At 39.3% G+C, this 23,817-nt stretch overlaps 1 protein-coding gene across 7 annotated transcripts in view; it reads right to left on the reverse strand.

Annotated features, from left to right (window-relative positions):
• Window positions 1–6,539: 6,539 nt before the first annotated feature.
• The window catches only part of KCTD1 (potassium channel tetramerization domain containing 1), a 104,237-nt gene continuing 86,959 nt past the window's right edge, over window positions 6,540–23,817 (reverse strand). For all 7 annotated transcript variants that reach the window (XM_070747675.1, XM_070747678.1, XM_070747677.1 and 4 more), the window contains 3 exons: window positions 17,699–17,843; window positions 11,154–11,459; window positions 6,540–9,718 (listed from right to left, as the gene is read on the reverse strand). In XM_070747675.1, coding sequence (XP_070603776.1) covers window positions 9,560–9,718; window positions 11,154–11,459; window positions 17,699–17,843 — 610 coding nt within the window. In that variant the 3' untranslated portion in view covers window positions 6,540–9,559. The remainder of the gene's footprint in view (window positions 9,719–11,153; window positions 11,460–17,698; window positions 17,844–23,817) is intronic.

The following is a 23,817-nucleotide window of genomic DNA, read 5'->3' on the forward strand; positions in this document are numbered from 1 at the left end:
TCCTGTGCCTTATCAAGACTGTATCAATGAAGTTCAGGCAGAAAACGATGAAACTGCATACAGATGGGAGGTTGAACAACTAGCCTCGTGGTGCGACCAGAACAATTTGGAACTCAACACACTCAAAATCGTAGAAATGGTGGTAGACTTTAGGAGAAACTCTCCCATTCTACCACATTACAATATTAGACAACACAGTATCAACAGTGCAGGCCTTCAAATTTCTAGGTTCTATCATATCTCAAGATGTAAAATTGTCACCTAACATCAAAAACATCATCAGAAAAGCACAAGAAAGAATGTTCTTTCTTCGCCAATTCAGGAAGATCAAACTGCCCAGTTTGATACAGTTCTACAGAGTCTGTTATCTGCACCTCCATAAGTGTCTGATTTGATTCTGCAACCCAACAAGACCAACATAGACTTCAGAGGATAATCAGAACTGCCTTCCACTAAGGACCTGTATACTGCATAAGTCAAAAAAGAGGGCTGTAAAAAATATTTACTGATCCCTTGCATCCTGGACATAAACTGTTTCAACTCCTACCCTCAAAATGTCCCTATGCAGCACAGCATACCAAGTCATTCCGTGTCAAGTGGACTAGTGGTCCCCACCTTACCATCTCAGATTTTGATGAAATTTGGCACATAGTTTCTTTATGATCTAAAACTATGCTGTGCAAAATTTTAGTTCAAAAGTCTAAAAATTGAGAGTTCTAGGAGACCTCAAGTAAAGGTTTGCAAAATGCTGAGTCAGCAAAAATGACATTTTGGGCCAATTTCCAGAAGCTGTAAATGTGGCGATTTCAGTAGTATGTTGGAAATATTTGGAGAACCTGCACACCTTGTAAGGCTTTATAAACTGGCAAATCCCCATGTACTTAGTCCTCTTACTTTTTACATGGTTCAGGCTCAAACTTTGCAAAAAAAAAAACCCTCAAAAATGAATTTACAGCAATCTTAAGCTGCTGTAGTTTCAAAGCTACTTGGCTTTTCAGGTTAATTTTTGGCAGCTGAAACTAGGACTTCCAATTGGCAGCACTTTCCTTCAAGTTGTTGAAAAAATATAACAGTTCAAACTTGGTATTTAATGGGTTTTTTTGCCAAATTGTGGCTATTTTTTTGATGTCCTGTTTGATCCTGTGGAACAGCTTTAATCCTCTTCGATTTCACACCATTAGAAAGAGCAGATTCTCTTCTTTAAGAATATATTGCTTTAAGTTTGGTGTCTCTTCATATAAGGACTGGAAAAATGTCCTCAACTGTTTGCGGGCAGCCTGTGATTTCTGCACTGCACCCTTGATACAAGTGCAGTAAAAGTGATTCTTTTTTCAATAAGCAGCATTTTTTATAAATAAAGAACATATAAGACTGTGTTCAAGAAAATTAAAAAACATTGGAACTTGATGTTGTTTGAAAGAATTGACAACTTCTAAGAGTTGGTATTCAGTTATTCCACAATTTAACCAAGACTATTCTGTAATGTCATTATTCAAAAGCAACAAACATTGTTTTTAATAGTGAACACAATTTGAAAGTGCTATTTTAGTAGGGGCCATACTAATTTGTGATACAAAAATGATAGTGAAAAGATTGTGATTTTGATACCCTATGTAACAATATTTCTGTCCCACGTAACCATTCCTTAAGAACAACAATGATATCCCAATACAAACTTTTTTCTGTTGCTAAGCATAAATGTCCATGATATAATTATTGCATTTCCATCTAACGTACCCAACATTTTGAAATATAATTCCAGTTATGAAATTACCTAGAATATAAAATTAATCCAGATTGTTGACCTTGTTCTTTATAGTGCATAAAAGCTTTTAATCTTAAATACTTTTCCACCGATTTACCTACAAAATACTGAGAATCCTCTATTCGTGCATAGCTTCAGGCAAATACATGGCAGGAAAAATGGGTGCTGGAGTCTTGAATCACAAGTACCCACAATATCCATAATTTCCCAGTTAAAGGTATGTCAGCAATACAATCTGAATTATATGTTCACTTTCAACCCTCCCTCTCATACTTACCTTAGGACAAAATTATACTCTTCCAATTACAGGGGCAGTTCAAATCGATACAAAGGTGGGAGAAAACAGATCATTTTTCTTATGGAACTGTTTTCATTAATTTTTCATTAGACCTGCTTCGGTTTTACTATCCATCACTAGCAGAGCTGCTGTGCAGTAGATTACATTTCAGTTATCTTCCATGCTTCCAGGATTTAGTAGATATTGCTTGATAATGCTGCAAGCACTGTGGCTTTAACTTTTAATGATCAATAATGTACCAGGAAAAGTTACAGTACTATTTTTCTAGTAATACCAGTTGGAATTGTCTCACCTTTCTAAGTCAAAACAGTTTGTCATCAGAGTAGTTCTGGAATAGAGTTTGAACATGGATTTCATGAACTGCTCATTCACATATTTTTATTTATTTATTTTTGTCCAATACGCAATGAGGCTTTTAGTGGGTATATATCTATATACACATAGTAAAATATATCATGAAGGTTATAGAGGAGATACTAATAGTAAAATATATCTAATAAATAATAGAAAAGAAGATATAGGAATAGAACATATCAATGAAAGAATAGAAGAAGAGATATAGGAATAGAAGAAAGGTATAGGAGATATAGGAGAGCAATAGGACAGGGGACAGAAGGCACTCTAGTGCACTTGTACTCGCCCCTTACTGACCTCTTAGGAATCTGGATAGGTCAACCGTAGATAATCTAAGGGTAAAGTGTTGGGGGCTTGGGGATGACATTATGGAGTCCGGTAATGAGTTCCACGCTTCGACAACTCGGTTACTGAAGTCATATTTTTTACAGTCAAGTTTGGAGCGGTTAATATTAAGTTTAAGTCTGTTGTGTGCTCTTGTGTTGTTGTGGCTGAAGCTGAAGTAGTCGCTGACAGGCAGGACATTGCAGCATATGATCTTGTGGGCAATACTTAGATCTTGTTTAAGGCGTCTTAGTTCTAAACTTTATAGGCCCAGGATTGAAAGTCTAGTCTCATAGGGTATTCTGTTTCGAGTGGAGGACTGAAGGGCTCTTCTGGTGAAGTATCTTTGGACATTTTCAAGCATCAAAATTAACTGAATAAGCTTGTTACTGTATAAACCAATGATTATTTTTTAAAAAAGATTAAGATAGTTATAAAACTATATGGATTCTATTGCCACAACAGAAGCGTTATGCTTTGAAAATCTGTAGTACGCATAAGCCAGATAGTTACCACATTGTAACTATAGGGCTTAATATTAGCCAAACTTAACAAGAAAGTTTAATGCAACTGTACACTACATAATCCATTTAATTAAAAAATAATTTCAACTTCATAACTAAAAATATGTGTATGAAATATATAGGAGAAAAAATTACTTGCTTCATTTTTATCAATAATATCAATGTAAACACAAAGTATTTATTGTAAACAATATTTGCAAACTACTAACAGATGTCCATTCTCATCAAATAAACTAGCCTCACAAACAAATCTTCATGAAAGATATGGCTCACTCCTAAAGGTACCAATAAGTAGAATAACTATATCAATAAACAAGGTGGGAAAAACCACAAAGTCAATTTAGCACAATGTAAATGCTAAACATATGTGAAGTGTGTTACAGAGTTAAATTAACATAATATATAGCTATAAATCATAGGCTGCTGGAAGCAAAAACTAGGCCAGGGATCTCATAATGAACATTTTCCTCTAGAAAGGCAACACTGACAAAATAAAACCTTGTTATATTTTTGTATCATGAAGGATTCATTTGTTGTCATCAACTGCAACTCAAACTTCTTCCCTGGCTTCCATTCCAGTATCCACCCATTATAAAATCTTAATTGTAGTTACCGATTAGTTGATATTTCCAGGCAATATGGTAATTGGCATTACTAAAACTTCAAGATTGAATTTTTATTACTGTATGATTCCCTCACTGGAAACAAATGTTCTCTCGGTAATTTAGTAATAAAACCAGAAAACCTAAGCCCACTGAGATTCTTTTGGGATCTGTATGTTGATAGAGTTTCTAATCAGATATTGATTTATGATTTTCCTCTTTTGGGAGAATGCAATGATGGTCAAATGTCATAAATAATTATATGGAAACATACCATAGAACTAGGCACCATAAAGATTATGTGGCTACTAGCTAGAAAATATCAATTTAATTTCCCTTTCTTCTTTTGATGTTTAGCCCAATTTATCTCATGTTTTAACATTAATATAATTCCCTGAGTTATAACCAGCAATAAAGAACAGACACAGGAATGTCAGGTATCAGGAATGTTATAAAAAGAGCTGAATTTATAGATAGGAAAAAGGAAATTTACAGAGGGAAATTTTTCAGCATCAACCAGGACTTGTTTTTAAACTGTAGTTTGTTTATAAGTTAGAAATACTAAATTGAGTATTATAATTCCTTAATGCTAAATGCAACAATTAATAATTTGTGTCTATTATATATGTGTGCTCAGCTGAAATGAAGAAAATGCAAATTAAAATTGTAACCTATATAGTTTTAGTTATTTGTTTCACATTCCTGAGCTACCATCTCTGAGGGACTCTCTTGCTCTTACTCTTTGTACTCATTTATAACAAAACTGACTGCATATATAATAATTTTTATATTGAATGTCCATTGTTAAATTGGAAAGTGGTCAGTATGATATAAAAAGGATCAACATGTTTTAGGGGGGAGAAATTCCAATTTTTTTTCTTGAAGAAATAAATTGATAAATAAAACAAAAATATCCAACTTTCCAATATAATTTGGAATTAAAAATACAAGATTGCAAGTCTTGAAGGGAGTAATAGCCTCAGATAGAGAATATGTGATCTAACATGTCAATTTTTTCTTAGGAGTAGATAATCAAATCAGTGAGGAAATAGCCAAAGATGACAAGAAACTTTAATGCAAAGTATTGATCTTACTCCTGGTGATCTCTTACTCTCACAAGAAATAATAAAACACTCACATTGAAGTCTGAAATATTTAAGTGGCCTGAGGGGCTTGGAGCTTTCTTGGGTTCATTTCCACTGTAAATAAACCACAGTCTGAAGGAATGTCTGTATTCAAATGCCACTTGTCCAATGGAAATAATTCCTAATAGAGAATTCTGAAGGACAGGAATGACAGAATAATTGGTTTTTAGTTTCTAAAGAAATAAAAAAGAACAATGGTCAATATTATTGCAGTGTTTTTTCAAAAAATCTATTTCCTTTCCAATAGCAGTTTAGTTTACCCTTTGTTTTTGGCAAGCTGGTGATCAAAGTTAAGACAAACATGTTGATTAAAAATACAGAATTTAAGTAAGCAGGCTCCTAAAATATTTTGTCTACTTGAAAACTTCAAAATCAGATTCCATAGCTTAAAGAGCTGTGGAATTCCTTAAAAAGACAAAACCCACATTTACTCCATTTGATACTTCAGTCATGCTCAACAGGAAATTGCAATATGTGTAAAGCAAATATACTTACTCCTAATTGCTATTTGCCCTATCCATTGCACAAAGATCAGCGAGGCCTAGCTTACTTCTAGAACCAATATTAAAAATTACAGCCTCCTCATCTGTCTATTTTCAGCTTGATTTCTTTTCTGCATCAAGCACCTGGAGCATTTCTCAGTGAACGGTTCTATAGTATAAGCTGTTCTTCCTGGAGGCTGCAGCTATTTTGTATCTTTGATATTATGTATTCTCTTGCTTTGTATACCAGTTTGAGAAACTCTATTTACCACCGCAGTTAAGAGTTATCAAATAAGAAACAAATCTCTACAAATTTTATTGATTAGAGTCATTTTTGAGACATGCCAAAATTTCTATATTGGACAATAAGCGGTCTAAGTGTTTTTAAAAATCAGAAATAGAAAGAGGTATTTGCACTGGTTAAAAATGCATTCAAAATCACTATGAAAGAGGTATTTGCACTGGTTAAAAATGCATTCAAAATCACTATAAGCAACAATGATGAATTTGCCTTCACAAATTCCTTTCAGTCGCAACTCTAGCCACATTATTCTGAGGAAGTCATATTGTACACTCTTTTCTGTATGTGTACCCAGCAGACCATTTGGTACCAATTAAAACATGTTGAAAGAATACATAATCTTGGCAGCTGATATTACTTTTTTTATGAACTACAGGCCAGGCTTGTTGCTTAGTCATTTCCTGTTCCAAAAGGGGTGGGCGCTGTCGCCCCACCCCCAAGATGGCAGCCATGACTCTCTAGGCAGAGGCTGAGACCAACAAGAGGCACCATGAGGCACTGATCGGTCTAACGCTGATTCAAGTCATATTACACACTCTTTTCTGTATGTGTACCCAGCAGACCATTTGATACTAATTAAAACCTGTTGAAAGAATACATAATCTTGGCAACTGATGTTCCACTTTTTTGTGAATTACAGCAATGTCTAACGTCCATTGGTGAAATGAAATGTAGGTTTCTCCCCCCCCAAAAAAGCTAAATTATAACGTTTCAAAAATTACCTTGTAAAAAGAGAGCTGCTCATTTTTTTCTTATTTAATATATTTATTGCTTGTATCTACCAATCTGATTTAACAAATGACATTTAACAGACTGTTCAAGATTCTGCTCTCTTTGTATATAGCTAATCAGACTTACCAAAAAGTCTACATTTTGTTACCCCTGCATCATGTTTATTCAGCTCATAACCTCAAATTCTCCGACTGACCTAGAATACAATGTCATTGACATTCCAGTCCTCCACAATCTGTAATTCAATTCATAACATTCAGTGAAGAAATGTTTATCTGACTAATAAAAAAATTAGAAAGAAATGTGATACAATGTCTATTTCAGACAACTGAACAAGAACAAATTGCCAACAAAGATTCCATATCCCATCTAACACAAAAATCACAGTAATTTGAGTTGCAGCATTTGTATGTGGGAAGAATAACGTTCAACAACATATGTGCTGTTGTTTTTCTATCAATATCCTACCTAGAGTTTTAATCAGATAAAGCCTATTAGTTCTTATGAACAACAGTGTCGTACATACAGAACAAAATAACATTTCCCCATAATTTCATTCTTAAAATTCAGTGTCTGGACCAACTACTTTAAAAAATGGAGGGGATGTGTATTTTAAATGTACGGTAGGTAGTGTTGCTAAATTTTATTTTTTTAATACGTTTAAAGATTTTTCTGATTAAAAATGAATATTTTTCAAACTCTTCTGTTCCTTCCGTTTTACCATAGTGCAAAATAATATAAAAATGCACATCCATTAAAACTAATTTCCATTAAAAAATAAGAATGTAACAATAATCCAAATACAGCAATGCAGTATTACTGCCATTGTCCAAATTTACAGATTTGGGAACATAAATTCAGTATACCTTCTCAATGAAACCATATGTATTTTTGTCATTCATCATTTTTACCATAACTGCTTAAAATACATGACTTTGGATAAATGAGATTATATTAATTTTACAAGCCTTCACTTCTAGAATAGAACAAGATTACTTTTGTCCATCAATATATCTTAGGGATTTATTCTATCAATTGCTGTATGTAATTTATGTTATTTCATTTAAAATAAAAACCTAACTGGTGATGCTTTTAGTGTTTATTGATTAGAGCTATATTGAATGGATGTCATATTGAATATAGAAACATTCCTTGTGGGAAAGAATACTGTAATAGTGGGGAGTAGGCAAGGAAAGCATTTTCTTTAAAGTTTGGGGCTTCTGTAATATAATTTGAAATCTCTTCAAAACCCACTTAGTTAATATTACTTGGACAAAAAAGGCAGAACTATGTTGGTCCTTGAGAAGAGGGATCTTTAAAACATGTAACATAAAAGTCTTATTAAGACCAACTTAAGCATTGCACTATTTTATTTTTACCGATTTATTCATGCTCCTATTTTTTAATCTTTTTTTTAAAAAAAGACATTTGATTATTTTTCCAGACTTCACATTAAAAAATAGATAAAGAAAAAAAAAGAGAAATCTCAACTGCAATATATTCCATTATAATGCAGTACATATTTTGCCTACTAATAGTTTCTCAGTAATTTTGACTCATATTAGGGAAAAAGAACCAACAGCCAATAATTATTCTTACAGGTCCTGTCAATATGGTATTTCTTATTTTAATAAAAGTGTAGATTAAACATGACTTCAGAAACCAAAGTAACAAAGTAATGCATCCTTTGAATTAAACTTGAGTTCCAGTAACTTCATGAATGTGTCCACATAGTTTTCTTGGCAATAAGTAGGGAAGTGGTTTACTAATGGCTTTCTTTACTACGCAATTGGTACAAAATGAATGAAGTCCCAGTAACCGTGGGATCCCTGATGGTGGTGGTGGTAGGGAACTAACTTCCCTGTTTTGAGAAAGGCAAAACAATGCAGAATGGAAGCATACTTGTTAAAAAAGGAATATATTTAAGAGGCCAAATCTAAAAACTCTGATGAAGCTATACCAAGCAGAAGTGTTAGGTGTAATTGAAGTAATTCTGTAAATCTCCAATTAATTGCTTTACCAAGTCTTCAAAATTTTTATAAAATTCTAGGACTAGCATTGGGATTTTACCATACAACCACCTTTTCAAACAAGGCTTAAATCATTGAAGAAGAGAAAGTAGCACTATAAAGTGCAAGGGATTTTCTTTTACTGCAATGGAATAGAGGATACCATCTTTATTTTTACTAACTTCTTCATGCCTTCATATTTTTCCCAAACAGAATTCAACATTGTTTACAGTGCAATTCTATACGTATCTCTCAAGATCAATAAGATTGTTCTCAGATAAGCGTGTATGGCATAAATGCATAAAATGCGTAATGTTGAGTTAAAAGCTAAGTTTTTAAAAAATTATCTTGTTAATGCTGATTTTAATAGTTCCTTTTAGGTAAATTTATTGTACTTCATATATTATCAAGTTTTTAAAAAAACTTTTGAATTCATTAGATTCAAACCAGGGCCACACTACTATATAATAATAAATTCTAGATCCTTTTTAGAGAAAAAAAATTTCACATCTGTCAGGTGGGCAGAAGTATATGACTTCTGTACAAGCTACATTTTAAATCCTTGTTTATGACCTTTTCTTTTGCAATGTATGAAGAAAACTCTTCTGGAGTTCTGTTCAGTCACCTCCAAAGCAGGCATCTGTAAACTTGATTCAAGGTGTATACACTGAAAAGCAGATTGCCATTTAATAATGGAAAACAGAAGAGATGTTAGCTTTCAGTAATGGCAATGGCTTCTTCATGATCAATCAGGCCTTACTAAGGCCTAGGAGACTTAATGGCCATCATAGCACCAACCTCACTCACCCATGTTTATTTTCTTTTGCAAACATAATGTTTCACATATACATATTTTACACCTTGAAGTTATTATTACTATTCCAAATGCTCTCATCTGAATACAGGCATGGTCTCTATATTTGATATAAACATATCTTTATTCAACTTTTCATTCTAAAGCTGTTTGGTGTCCCAACTGCACGTGAAAAAGATTCCCCTTGTGTTGCATAAGAAAAAGTGTCCTTAGTCCAGAGGTTCTTGTTTTATTCGAATGACTGAAGATGAACGAGATGTCCTTCTTAGTTCTCGCTTAAGTACATATTCACTGAATTGGGAAGAGTCCACTCCTCCACCACATGAGCCAACAATTTCAAATCCTTTTTGTTGCAATCTCTCAAGTACCTACAAAACATAAAAAGTACAAGCAGCTGCCTAAGTGCAAAAATGTCATTCAAAAATCATAAATTAATCAATTCCATCATTATCTCTGAAATGTTTTTCTACAGCTGGTATTCAAAGCAAGGTACAATGGTTCTAGCCTTATTTTTAACGAGTTAATTTTTAAAAAACTAAAAAATAGAATCAAAGTAACACAATGAAATTCTACTACAGTTGTAGTTCAGCAGTTCAAATCTCACTACCGGTTCAAGGTTGACTCAGCTTTCTATCCTTCTGAGATGAGTAAAATGAGGACCCAGATTGTTGGGTGCAATATGCTGACTCTGTAAACCGCTTAGAGAGGGCTGTAAAAGCACTATGAAGCGGTATATAAGTCTAAATGCTAATGCTAATATACAGAGATAAATGCAATATTCTTTAGAAGAAATGGTACACAAATGCACAATATTGAGAATGTGTGAACTTGGTAATATTTCTGTAAAAACATTTTAGCACTACCTTGTATAGTGCTCATTTCTGAGCAACTCACTTTAAGAAAATTCATGACTAAACCATGTTAAGAGAACGATGATAAGGAAACTAGAAAGACCTATAAGGTACAGTATACTTATAAGCCTTAAAAAAGGCAATGAATAGATAATGAATGAACTGCATATGAATACTTGAAAGAATGCCAAATAGCAATTCAGGACTTGTTTTCTCTTGTTCTCTTACAAGACATAAAACAATGTATTTAAGTTACATGATTCTGATTTATATACTGCTCAAAATAATAAAGGGAACACTCAAACAACACATCCTGGATCTGAATGAATATTCTCATTGAATATTTCATTTGCACAACAATTCCATTTGCACAACAGCATGTGAAATTGACTGTCAATTAATTAGTGTTGCTTTCTAAGTGGACAGTTTGATTTCACAGAAGTTTGATTTACTTGACGTTATATTGCTTTTTAAGTGTTCCCTTTATTTTTTTGAGCAGTGTAGTTAAAAAAGAAAGGCCTTTTAACATAAAATTGACCAGACGATAAGGGTCCTTCATAGTGTATGTTATATTCATCTGTTTGCAATTTTTCTATTTTAATTCCAGCATTGAGCAGGGGGTTACATTTCATGATATAAATGGCCCTTCACAACTTCATTAGATTGTTTCACCCATTTATTTATTTATAGATAAACTAATGCATTTTAATTATACTGCATAAGATTAATGAGTGCAAAACAACAAAAAATAAATAAATAATACAAAAGGCAAGATGAAAGTAAAACTATACGAAGGGGAATTTTAGTAATACATCTGTACTTCTTATTATCTTTGTCTACCGCTACCTATAGATATAGAAGGAATCTATTCCTGCTTCATTCTAGTTTAAACATTATGAATATAGATTAAAAGGGGGGGAAAAGCAAAAAAGCTAATACACTGATTACATACCTGAACTGAATTGAGGTGACAATATCCATTTAATGGAAATCTGATGACATGCGTTGAGTCATGATTCCAACCTGCATTGACTGAATTGCACATCACATCACCAATTTCTGGAAAAACCTCTTCTATTAAAGATTTATCTCCACTCAAAGTAATCCTTTCTCCAAGATCCGGAGCAACACGTACAACCAAGCACTCACAAGATTTTGAAAACCGGCCTGTCTCTCGATCCTGTTTCCATCTTTCCATTTCCCCTAGCATTGGATGAAGCTGAAAATATTTTGCTTCTTCATATAACAAACTGTAATCCTGAAAGATACACGATTTCAATCATTATCATTATTTGAATAGTTATTATTTCAGTAGAGTAGGTTAAAGGCTAATAGCAACTTATGGAGAACTCTACTGTTTTTAATAGGAAAGTGAACACAAGAACAAGGGGACACAATCTGAAGTTAGTTGGGGGAAAGATCAAAAGCAATGTGAGGAAATATTATTTCACTGAAAGAGTAGTAGATCCTTGGAACAAACTTCAAGCAGATGTGGTTGGTAAATCCACAGTAACTGAATTTAAACATGCCTGGGATAAACATATATCCATCCTAAGATAAAACACAGGAAATAGTATAAGGCCAGACTAGATGGACCATGAGGTCTTCTGCCGTCAGTCTTCTATGTTTCTATGTTTCTACATTAATGGAAATCTTTTTTTCAACTAATAAGAGCTTATGGATATTTTCACATTAAGTGACAAGTAGGCTGCTGTACTGTTTTGCATTTTTATTCTCTTCTATGTGTAAGACACTTACTGTGTTACTATTCACAACATTATGCTACATTATACACACACACACACACACACACACACACACACAGTGGTACCTGTACTTACAAACTTAATTCGTTCCGTGACTAGGTTCGTAAGTAGAAAAGTTCGTAAGAAGAAGCAATTTTTCCCATAGGAATCAATGTAAGCTAATAATGCGTGCAAACCCATTAGGAAAATCCAAAACATTAAAGCTTAAAAAAAAAAGCGGTGGGCGGACGAATTGGAGGTGAACGGAGTGGGGACAGAGGCAAGCCGAGGAAGCGGGCGAGGGGATTTCCGGCTGTGGAGGAAGGTGCGACCTCCAAGCAGCAGCTGCCAGATGAGCATGCAACTGCACAGCCCAAAATGGCGGAGGAGAAAAAAAAGCAGGTGACCCTGCAGTCAGGCTGCTTCCCGTGGCTGCAAAGAGGAAGACCATCCCTCGGCTTCTTTCTGTAGCAGCAGGAGGCAGAGGCAGGCACAGAGGGCTCCAGCTTTCCAAATCCAGGTAGAAGAAAGAGGAGTTGGTCCCGAATCTTCATACATGCTGGCTGGGCTACTGCTCCTCCCCCCAGAGCTCCCAATGCACGGCCAGAAAAGGCTCGTTTCTCTCACTCGCTCTCCTGTCCGATACAAGGACACCATGGGGAGAAACTCCTGACGCCTCCCTGTCCTTGTAGTCAGCAGGAGAGCAAGCAAGTGAGTGAGAAAGACGAGCCTTCTGTCCTTGTAGCCGGCAGGAAAGCAAGCGAGCAAGTGAGAGAGACGAGCCTTCTCCGGCCGCACCTCAGGAGGACAAGGACACCTCCACCAGCTGGGAAGCTTACCTTGTCCAGAACCCAACCCTCCTGGTGGCCACTTCTCCCTGCAGTATGTGTTTCCTCCTGAAGCACGCTCAGAGAAGGCTAGTCTCTCTCTCGCTCACTTGCTCTCCTGCCGGTTACAAGGACAGAGAGGCGCGGTGTCAGGACTTTCTCCCCGCGGTACCCAAGTCCTCCTTTGGGGAGTAACTCCTCACACTGCGCCTCTCTGTCCTTGTAGCGGGCAGGAGAGAGACAAGTCTTCTCTGGCCGCACCTCAGGAGGACAAGAACACCTCCGCTGCCTCGGAAGCTTGTCTTGTCCAGCACCCAGCCGTCCTGGCGGCCACGTCTCCCTGCGGTGTCCGTGTCCTCCTGAGGAAGAGGAGTTGGTCCCAAATCCTCGTGCACGTTGCAGCAGGGCAGCTCTGCCTGGGCAGGCTACTGCTCCTACCCCTGGAGCTCTCAACTTGCGGCCAGAGAAGGCTTGTTTCTCTCGCTCACTCGATCTCCAGCCCACTAAAAGGACACCACAGCTCGTCTTTCGCTCGCTCACTTGCTCTCCTGCTGGCTACAAGGCCAGGGAGGCGCGGTGTCAGGATTTTCTCCCCGCGGTGTCCTTGTAGCGGGCAGGAGAGCAAGAGAGGGAGAGAAACAAGCCTTCTCCGGCTGTGTGAAGAAAGAGGAGTTGGTCCCGAATCCTCGTGTGCGCTGCAGCAGGGCAGCTCTGCCCGACCAGGCTACTGCTGTTTCTTCCACGCCAGCACTTGGATCAAGTGGGGAAGGCTATTTTCATTGCGAGAGGATGGTCCCATGGGAGGGTCGCTGTTTCTTCCCCACCAGCGCTTGGATCAACTGTGGGGAAAATGTACAGAGTAGAGCTGAGAGGAGGGTAGGGGAAGCTGGCATGGAAGAAACAGCGACCCTTCCATGGAACCATCCTCTCGCAATGAAAACAGCCTTCCCCACAGTTGATCCAAGCGCTGGCCAGGAATAAATAGCCCCCGTCTGCTTCTTAACTGACCGAACGAGGAAAAAGTGGGGCGGAAGGGACGGCGTGAAGGCTGTTTTCATTGCGAGAGGACGGTCCTGTGGAAAGGTCACTGTTTCTTCCCCACCAGCGCTTGGATCAACTGTGGGGAAAATGTACAAAGTAGAGTCGAGAGGAGGGTAGGGGAAGTGCTGGCACGGAAGAAACAGCCCCTTTTCATTACGTTTCCAGGACATCCAACTCGCATTTCTCCTTCCACATGCACTCTTTCCCTGCCTCTCCAAGCACTCTGCTAGCCTTGCTTTATCCACCTGCCACCGCGGGGCGGCTGCGAGACCTCCTCAGATGCGCCATTTTCTGGCAGATGAGATGGGAGAGGGGGGGAGACCCCACACAGGAAAGCCTTTTTGATCAAGAGTCTGCAAACTTAAAAGCACTTGTTTTGGCTGCTGTTCGCAGCAGCATCCGGGAGGGAAGATAGGGTTCATAAGATGAAAATGGTTTGTGAGAAGAGGCAAAAAAATCCTTTGTATGTAGAGGCGTTCGTAAGTAGAGGTACCACTGTACATTTATTGTGATTTATCACATGGAGATATATTTTAGCTTTACATTTTATCATATGAAGAGAAAGAAAATATTGGAGATAAGATATTGGAGTGAAGAGTACAACAGAAGCAGGATACCATTAATTACTGTTGGGATTATTTTTACATGATTTCTGCAGTTCTGTTCATAATTTATGCATGCAAAATAAAATCAAGTATGAGAAAATACATATAATAAATATTATTTAAAATATTAATAAATGTTGACATGCAATTATTGTCCAGTTTAGATCATTAAGAAATACAGTGATCTCTCGATTAGCGCGGGGGTTACGTTCCAAGACCTCCCGCGCTAACCGATTTCCGCGTTATACTGGATGCGGAAGTAAAAAACCTTCTGCGCATGTGCGCCATTTTTTTTCATGGCCGCACATGCGCAGATGGTGGAGTTTGCGTGTGGGCGGCGGGGAAGACCAAGGGAAGAAGGCAAAGGGGAAACCCCATCTTCGGCTCCTCGCTGCTGCCGCGCTGCGGAGCGGATCAGGTGTTGGGCGGCTGAAGGAACCTTCCCTTGGTCTTCCCGCTTGCCGCTTGCCAGTCCACACACGCCCCCCTGGATGAGCCGGCCACAGGGGCGAGGGGTGGGGATGAAGGGGCAGGAGCAGCCAGGGAAGAAAATTTCAATGAATGACAATTTTGTTTAAATCACAAATGCGATTAACGTGAGCACAATATTCATATCCAAATAAACCTCCAACCAAAACATAAAGAGAAGGTAGTATTTGGATGGTACCTGATTAGAGTAATCCTCAAGTTCCTTTCGGCCGAGCAGCCAGGGAAGTCGAGCCAGGCGTGGCGGCGGCCTGCGCCGATGTTCCCCGCTGCGACGGAAGGCAGTCGCTTGGCTAGGGAGGCTCGGCCGAAAGTGGCTGGAGCGGCAGAGCCGAGCACGCCTTCCACCCAGCGATTGTTCCGCTGCCGCCAGCATGGCCTGGCTGGCAGCGGAAAATGTAACGGAGCCCACGGGGGATTCGCCTTCCTCCCACCCGCAGCGCAGCCGAGACTGATTGTGGGCTCCTTCGCAACCTCGGAGAGCTTCCGGGGCATGAAAGCTCACGAAAACCAGGAAGCTCTCCGAGGTTGCGAAGGAGCCCACGATCAGTCGGCTGCCGGCGGGAGGAAAGCGAATGCCACGGGGCTGGGCTCGGCTCCCCCCTCGGCTCCCCCCCTTACCAGCCCCGCCGCGGAAGGCTCCATTCTGTTCCCTGCCGGCCCGATTGAGCGGCCGGCGGTCTCCATTCAGGGAACAGAATAAAAAAAAAATTTTTTTTTAAAAAAATTTTTAAAAAAAAAATTTTTTTTTTTTAAATAATATTTTAATATTTTATTTTTTAAATAATATTTTTTGAAAAACCGCGTTGCAGCGTTTCGCGCTAATCGAGAACGCGCAAGTCGAGGGACCACTGTATGTGAAACCTTAGAAACAGATTGTGGACAGCAAAATCGTGAGACTTATTTTGAAAGTATTAAAATGAAATATATTAATTGATAATAGCTGCCATAAATTGCTTAAAAATAAGACTATGATTGGAGATAATTCTTGATTGGGGGGGGGGGGGTTTGTCTCAGTAAATATTTTTCTATAGCTGGTATGTAATATGGTATGACACTCCCAGCAAGCTAATCAGAAACAAATGCATTTAGGCCTATCTGGAAATAAAGTCCAGTGAGTTCAATGAAACCCACAAAGGGACTGCATGATCAAATAATTACAAAATATTTTCACACATTTAATCTATCTTTTAAAAAAGGTTCCCAGTACTAATCATTCCACTTGTTAAATGTTTATGGAGAATCTCAGTCATCCAGGTCATAGTTGTCCCAAAGTTACTTTTTCAAAAGAATTCTGGACTTTGTTTTTCCTTGAAAATGTTTCGCTTCTTATCCAAGCAAAATCACGCATGGAGACGCAGGTGCGTCCATTTTTCGGGGCATTTTTTGCTTCCGCACATGCATGATTTTGCTACCTGCACAGGTGCATTAGCATAATTGCACTGGACTCTGCTTGGACTAAGAGCCACAGGAGCGAGCACACGTCACCGTTCCACCTTAGCAGGCCACCTCTGAGGTAGAGCCAGTTTTGTGTAGTTAAGGCAAAACAGGAAATTTTGAGTTATAGTTCCATCCTAGACCCAAAGCCACCTGGATGATCAAAATTACCCACTTCTGAAAATCTTGCCAAGAAAACTGCATAGATTAGTCCAAATTAAAGCCAGGACCCAGTCGGTTTTTTCCACCTCTGTGTTTAAGAATATGCTGTTCAATTTAATTTAAATTCATTAAATGAAATATTGGGTTTAGGATTGGAGTTGATAGGCTCAACAGTCCCTTTCAACTCTAGGATTTTAAGACTAAATTTGTGATTTGGACATTAATAAATTTTTCTATCTTTGGAAGGACTTGAATTTAGTGTACACTCCGTCATGTAGTTCCTTCAGATTACATTCAAAATCAGAAGAACCTTCAGATCAGATCGTAAGATCTGATAAACTATGCAAGGGAAAATAATTTCATATGCCAATTTCACTATCTGAAGAAAAATAGGGTAAAATATATATACATTTATGATTTCCCGAATCATATGTTATAACATTGATTCAAATACAGTAAGTCACATTAATAAACAAGTCACATATATGATTTAAATAAACCATATATATTAAAATTGGATTACATGAAATATAAATTGCATAAAAGGTCCACTGGTTCATATCAAGAATTTGTTTTACTCTGCATTTTGTTTCCAATAATAACTCCAAGACTGCAAGGTGATAAATATAAAAACAGCAGCTTTTTTCCATTACTGTCCACCAGAAATTGGTTTTCAGAAGCAAGCTGGTGATGAAGATTCCAAAGCAAACATTGTTTAGCAAAAGATAATCCAGGCTGCATCTTCTTCAGCCTTTCCTTCTCCGCTGTCAGTACCCCTGTCCCTCAATGCTATTATCACCTTGCCTTCCTTTGCTTTTCCTGTCCTCCCATCAGGTGCCAATATCCTGGATTTTTCTCTACCACCTTCAAGTGAATGTGCCCCAAAAGAACTAATCCCATCTTGTTCTACATATAAAGAAAAACAGCCCTGTTTCATTAAGGATAGACCAAGACTTCTGAAACAGTTTGGGTTGAGGCACAGCTACCCAAAGGCAGTATACATTTGCACAGCCACACTTTTTTAAAATTAGAAGTTGAATATTGCTTTGCTAATTTCAAATAACCATTTTAATTTTCTATACTTTGCCAAAACCAATCAAAGCAATTATTCCCCAAGTGTTTTACAATTTCATGTTACCCAAAAAATTGCTTCATATTCTTGTTATTATGAAGATGACAATCACTACAATTCACCTTGAAATCATCCGGTATGAGTAGTTTTGAAGTTCGTAGAAAGTTCAAAATATATCTGAACATTTGGCCATCTCTATCGATGAAGTAGTGCTGCTTCAGGCTATCCAAAACAATGGGCTCTGTGCCATCAAATAGCCTTCCAATTCTGAAAATAAGAGAGAAATCAAGACCAGCATAAATTTGCCATCATCACACACAGCCATTAGTAAGAAATAAATCCTATTATCCTAATGGCTTCATTTCATAGTGTTTCAATGTCTAATCAGTCAGTTACAAAGAAAACAGAGCAACAAGGGTATCATCTCTCTTTCTATAGTTTCTTAAAGCTGATCTGGGAATTTACCAATTGAGCTAAATGAAGGTTTTATTTGGGGAAATATACATAGGATTGTACAATAAAACATTTGCTATTGTTCAATGAAGACTTATGAATTTTAAGGACCTTTAACCATTTCCTTTAGTTAAAATATCTTACAACATAAAAATCCAGGACAGAGATTACTATAATCTTCTTTGCATCTAAATAACCGAAGAATTCAACACCTGAAATTATTTTTGTAATACTCAAAATATGTACTTTTTCATTCTTAAAATTTGACCAAAAAAAGTTCAAGTTAATCAAAGGTTCTTAAGTAAATTGCCATAACATAAGAAGGTTCCTTTTATGAGTCACTAACCACTAATAAAGAATAAGTAAGAAGAAAATCTACCAATAAGGTTGTTAGGAGCAACTATGATCTATGGTGGAACAGTGGTCAGGATGCAGTATTGTAGGCTAACTCTGCTCACATTGCCAGGAGTTAGATTTCTTTGACCCTGATCAGCTAAGGTGGACTCAGCTTTCCACCCATCTGAAGTTGGTAAAATGAGAACCCAGATTGTTGGAGGCAATATGCTGACTCTGTAAACCACTTAGAGAGGGCCATAAAGCCCTGTGAAGCGGTATATAAGTCTAAGTCTTCGGAGAGGGGCGGTATACAAATGTAATAAATTATTATTATTATTATTATTATTATTATTATTATTATTATTATTATTATTATGTCAGTACAACGCAGCAAAAGAGATCACTATGCTGGATTTCGTATTTCATCACCAGTCGGGTTCTGGAGCTCAGGGCAGTATGTCTTGCCTTGCGGGCATTCACACCGTTAGTAGAGGGCAATCATGTACTAGTCCTAACAGACAATGTAGCGACCAAGGCTCACCTGAACCATCAGGGAGGGACGAGGTCACACAGGTTAATGAAGGAAACAATTGTGTTGTTCAACTGGGCAGAAGAACATGTTGCTTCGCTGAAGGCAGAACATATTGCCGGCATAGTTCCCTCTAAGCTGAGCAGTGAGCAATCGCTCACTTAAAAATCATCATCAACTCAGAGTTTTCCAAACCTGCCCAGAAGCCGAGAGGGAAAGAGTGAGAGGGAAGGAAAGAGAGAGGAAGAGAGGAAGAGAGAGAGAAACAGATAGAAAAAAGAGAGGAAGGAAAAGAGAAAGAAAAAGAATGGGAGTAAGGAAGAGAGAAAGAAAATCAAAATCTAGTTTGAAACTAGCTCAACTATTTAAGTGGCATTTTGATATTGATAGAGTTTCCCTATTATGAGCTCACTGTTATAGACACACAGTACAGTATTTTATTTTGAAATTCTCTGAGGCAAAACAGGGTGGGTTTTTTATTTTTGTTTGTTTGTTTGTTTGTTTGTTTGTTCATTTATTTATTTATTTATTTATTATTTCTGTGCCGCCCAGTCCCAAAGGGACTGCCGCTCAGACACTATACTTTTCCGCCCACCCCCCCAAAAAATTAGAGGGAACACTGATTGCCGGTACGACCAACATACAAGCAGATTGGTTGAGCCGGGCAACGTTGGACCCCGGGGAGTGGCGTTTGGACAGAGATATTTTCCTGCAAATTACCAAACGGTTTGTAGAGCCGGAGGTGGATCTATTCACGATGCACCTCAATGCCCAACTTCCCAGATTTTACTCTTGGTTCCCAAACCCGGAGCCGAGGGAGTCGACGCACTACATCGGCCATGGCCCAGCGTTCTCCTGTATGACTTCCCGCCAACAAGACTCATATCAAAAGTAATACTCAAGATCATCTCCGAGCAAGGGAAGGTACTGGTTGTGGCATCACATTGGCCACGTCAACTCTGGTTCTCCAACCTCGTGGGTCTATCAGTATCACCCGTGTGGAGGATTCCAGATCGACAGGTCTCCCTCAGCCAGGGGGTCATAACCCATCCAGACCCTCAGTGGGTCCAGTTAACCATCTGGCACTTGAAGGGGACAGATTGAAGAGCCACAGACTACCAGAAAAGGTCATCTCCACAATCCAAGCAGCCAGGGGGCCCTCCACGATGAGGATCTACCAATCAACCTGGTCAGCGTTCGTCACTTTCTGTTCCAGAAGAGACATACAACCGCAATCTGCATCACTGATTCCAGTTTTGGAATTTCTTCAAAGCGGTTTGGACAAAGGCTTAGCGCCTAACACCTTAAAGAGACAGGTGGCCGCCCTCTCAACCATCTTGAGGACTGAGGAGGGCGGTTCCCTAGCACAACCTTTTTTGAGCCGCGGCACATTATTCATATTTTCAAAATCCTGGGGAACACTGAAAGGGGGCGGGCGGGGGGGTGGGCTAAAGAAAAGTTTGGACAAAAAAACCCTCTCTCTTCCTCCCTTTCGCTCTATTTCTCCCTCTTTCTCTCTTTTCCTTCCTTCCCTTCTTTCTCTCTCTCCATCCCTCTTTCTTTCTTTCTTCCTCTCTTTTTTGCTCTTTCTCTCTCTCTCCTTCCCTTCCTCTATGTCTTTCTCTCTCCCTTGCTCTCTCTCTCTCTCTCTGTCTCTCTTGCTATCTCTTTCTTGCTTTTTTCTCTCTCTCTTGCTCTCTCTCTCTCTTTCACTGTCTTGCTATATGTCTGTTTCTTTCTCTTTGCCTCTCTTGCTATCTCTCTTTCTTTCTCTCTCTTTCTCTCTCTCTGTCTCTCTTGCTACGTCTCTCTTTCTTTCTCTTTCTCTCTCTCTCTGTGCCTCTCTTGCTAAGTCTCTCTTTTTCTCTTGCTATGTCTCTCTTTCTTTTTCTCTCTCTCTGCCTCTCTTGCTATGTCTCTCTCTCTCTTTCTCTATCTCTCTTTCTCTGCCTCTCTTTCTTGCTCTGTCTCTCTTTCTCTGCCTCTCTTGCTATGTCTCTCTTTCTCTCTCTCTCTGCCTCTCTTATATGTCTCTCTTTCTTTCTCTCTCTCTCTCTCAGCTGACTGCAAGCGGGAGCCCTGACGGCGGCAGCTGGACGTGCTGCTGGACACCGTATATGCCAGGCCCGCAGCGCCAGCATATACGACGTCCAGCAGCACGTCCAACCGCCACCGTCAGGGCTCCCGCTTGCAGTCAGATGAGAGAGAGAGCGAGAGCGCTCCCTCTCGCCGCCGCCATCTCCCTGCGACTGCCTGCGGCCGCTGCGGCCACCCCCCCCGCTCCCATCGCCAGTGCCTTCCCGCCGGGCCACAAAGGACACTTGCCGTCGACGCCAGAGAAGCTCCAGCTGGGCGGGGCGCTGCCGGTACTTCCATCCTGGGGCTCCTGCTCGCAGCTGTCAACCGGCTCCTGCTCGATGCTGCGGTTTTCGGCGCTCTCCTGCTGGGCCCCAAAGAAGGAAGGCGGGAAAAAGGCGCGAAGAATGGAGCTCTCCTTCTTCCTGCCTTCCTTCTTTGGGGCCCAGCAGGAGAGCACCGAAAACCGCGGCATCGAGCAGGAGCCGGGGGACAGCTGCGAGCGGGAGCCCCAGGACGGAAGTACCGGCAGCGCCCCGCCCAGCTGGAGCTTGGCGGCACACCGGTTGGGAAACGCTGCCCTGGCACATCACCTGTGGATCAAACATTTCTTAAGGGGAGCCTCCAACACTCACTTACCACCGGTACATAGATTCCCAACCTGGGATCTGTCATTAGTTTTCCGGGCTCTCACCAGTCCTCCATTTGAGCCGCTTAGGACTATCTCATTACGGCTTCTCTCTCTTAAAACGGCATTTTTAGTCACAATCACCTCTGCTCGCCACATGTCAGAACTAGTGGACCTTTCCATTTGTCCGGATCTCTGCACCTTCCACGCGGATAGGGTCATCCTGCATCTGGACCCAACACTTATCCCTAAGGTGAACACTTGGTTCCATAGATTGCAGGAGCTCGTACTTCCAGATTTCGGTACACACGGGAACCACCTGTCAGAACTTAGGTGGCACAAGGTGGACGTGTGGAGAGCACTTAAAGTTTATGTCAGACGTACCAAATCATTCAGGAAAACAGAGGCCTTATTTGCTTAATTTGATCAACACAAAATGGGCCTCAAAATGTCATCGCGGACTATTAGCCGTTGGATTAGACTATGTATGCATTTTGAGCACTTGCTTAAGTGCTCAAAATGTCCATCCTTGGCTCTGGAGGGGGGAAACTGTTCCCTCAGAATGGGTCCGCAATTTGGGTGTCCTCCTAGACCCACATTTAAGATTAGACCAACATCTAGCAGCTGTAACTAAGGGGACCTTTACACTGGTTCATCTGGTGCACCAATTGCGGCCCTACTTGGATCAGGAAGCTCTCCAGTTACTCATACCCTTATCACCTCACGGTTGGATTATTGCAACACACTCTACATGAGGCTGCCCCTGAAGAGCATTCAGAGACTACAATTGGTACAGAATTTAATTTAATTTAATTTATTAGATTTGTATGCTGCCCCTCTCTGCAGACTCGGGGCGGCTATGCAACCCATGAGTGGTTGTGGGTGCCCCTAGGTACGCTCACATTAAACCAATCCTCTGCGAGCTGCATAGTCTTCCTATTGGTCTCTGGCCTCAATTCAAGGTTTTGGTTATTACCTTTAAAGCCCTACGTGGGTTAGGACCAGGTTATCTCTGAGATTGCCTTCTACCACATATTCCCAGCGGCCAGTAAGATCCCACAGAGATGGTCTCCTCCAGGTCCATCAGCTAACAGTGGCGACTGGTGGGCTCGAGGGGGCAGGGTCTGCCCTGGTTCTCTGGAACCAACCACCCCCTGAGATCCAGACTGCCCCCACTCTATTGACTTTCCGGAAAGCATTGAAGACTTGGCTTTTCCAGGATGCTTGGTATCATTGATCTCGCAATTTTACGAGGTCCAGCCTTGAATGATATGTATGTATGTATGTGATTTTTTAAACTATTTTCTCAATCTTTTATGATGTTTTTAAATGCATTTTATATCCTGTTGTAAACCTCCCAGAGTCCTTTGGGAGTTGGGTGGCATAGAAATACAATCAATCAATATTTGGGCAGAAGTAAAATGTATGAATCTATTTATTTTCTACAGATTGAACAGTTTTTTGTTTTATTTTTTTAAAGGTCATATACCATGTGTCTGTTGCTTCTATTTCTCTTATTAACCACTGCCCCATCTTTAAAATATAACATTATCCAATGTTCTGCCCCGTGTATGTGCTTCTTCAGGCAATTTCTATGTATACTTCTCATTTAGGTCATTTTCAGTAGTAATCAACTAAAGTAAGGAGAAGTAGCGGAAAATGTAAAGTGAGTGACTGTATTTTCAAACCATCTGTCTTTACTTTGTGGAATCACTGACCTTATATTGAACTTCCTTAACATCTATTTTGATTTTCATGCTAGAAAGGGTGCAACCAGAAAGTACTAAATGGTAAGTAGAATGGATTTTATTTTAAAGGTTAAATTTAATTATTTAAAATACAATATAAAAACTTGGAAAGATTTTAGTAACTACCGTACTACTAATCTTAGTAAAAGTGGTTTTTGGGGTTTGATTATCAAAAATCAGTTCCCTCCCCCAACTCCCAAGCATTGAAGAATGAATTTTCACAGCAATCAGCTCCTTAAGACTCATTCCTAAACAGATGATTTATCTAAGATCATTTATCCTTATATATATTATCAGGAAGAAATAATTGTTAGTGGGCTTGCTAACTATTGGAGGTTTTGTCACATCCACAATACAATGGAAACAATCTACAGCTACCTTGTAAAAGTTTTATTTACCAGTTATTGAATATAACAAATATTAGAATATAAAAGTATGAAATATAATGTATATAATGGAATGTAACAGGTA

Source organism: Erythrolamprus reginae, chromosome 3 (genome assembly GCF_031021105.1).
Source record: "Erythrolamprus reginae isolate rEryReg1 chromosome 3, rEryReg1.hap1, whole genome shotgun sequence".
NCBI classification, from domain to species: Eukaryota; Metazoa; Chordata; class Lepidosauria; order Squamata; family Dipsadidae; genus Erythrolamprus; species Erythrolamprus reginae.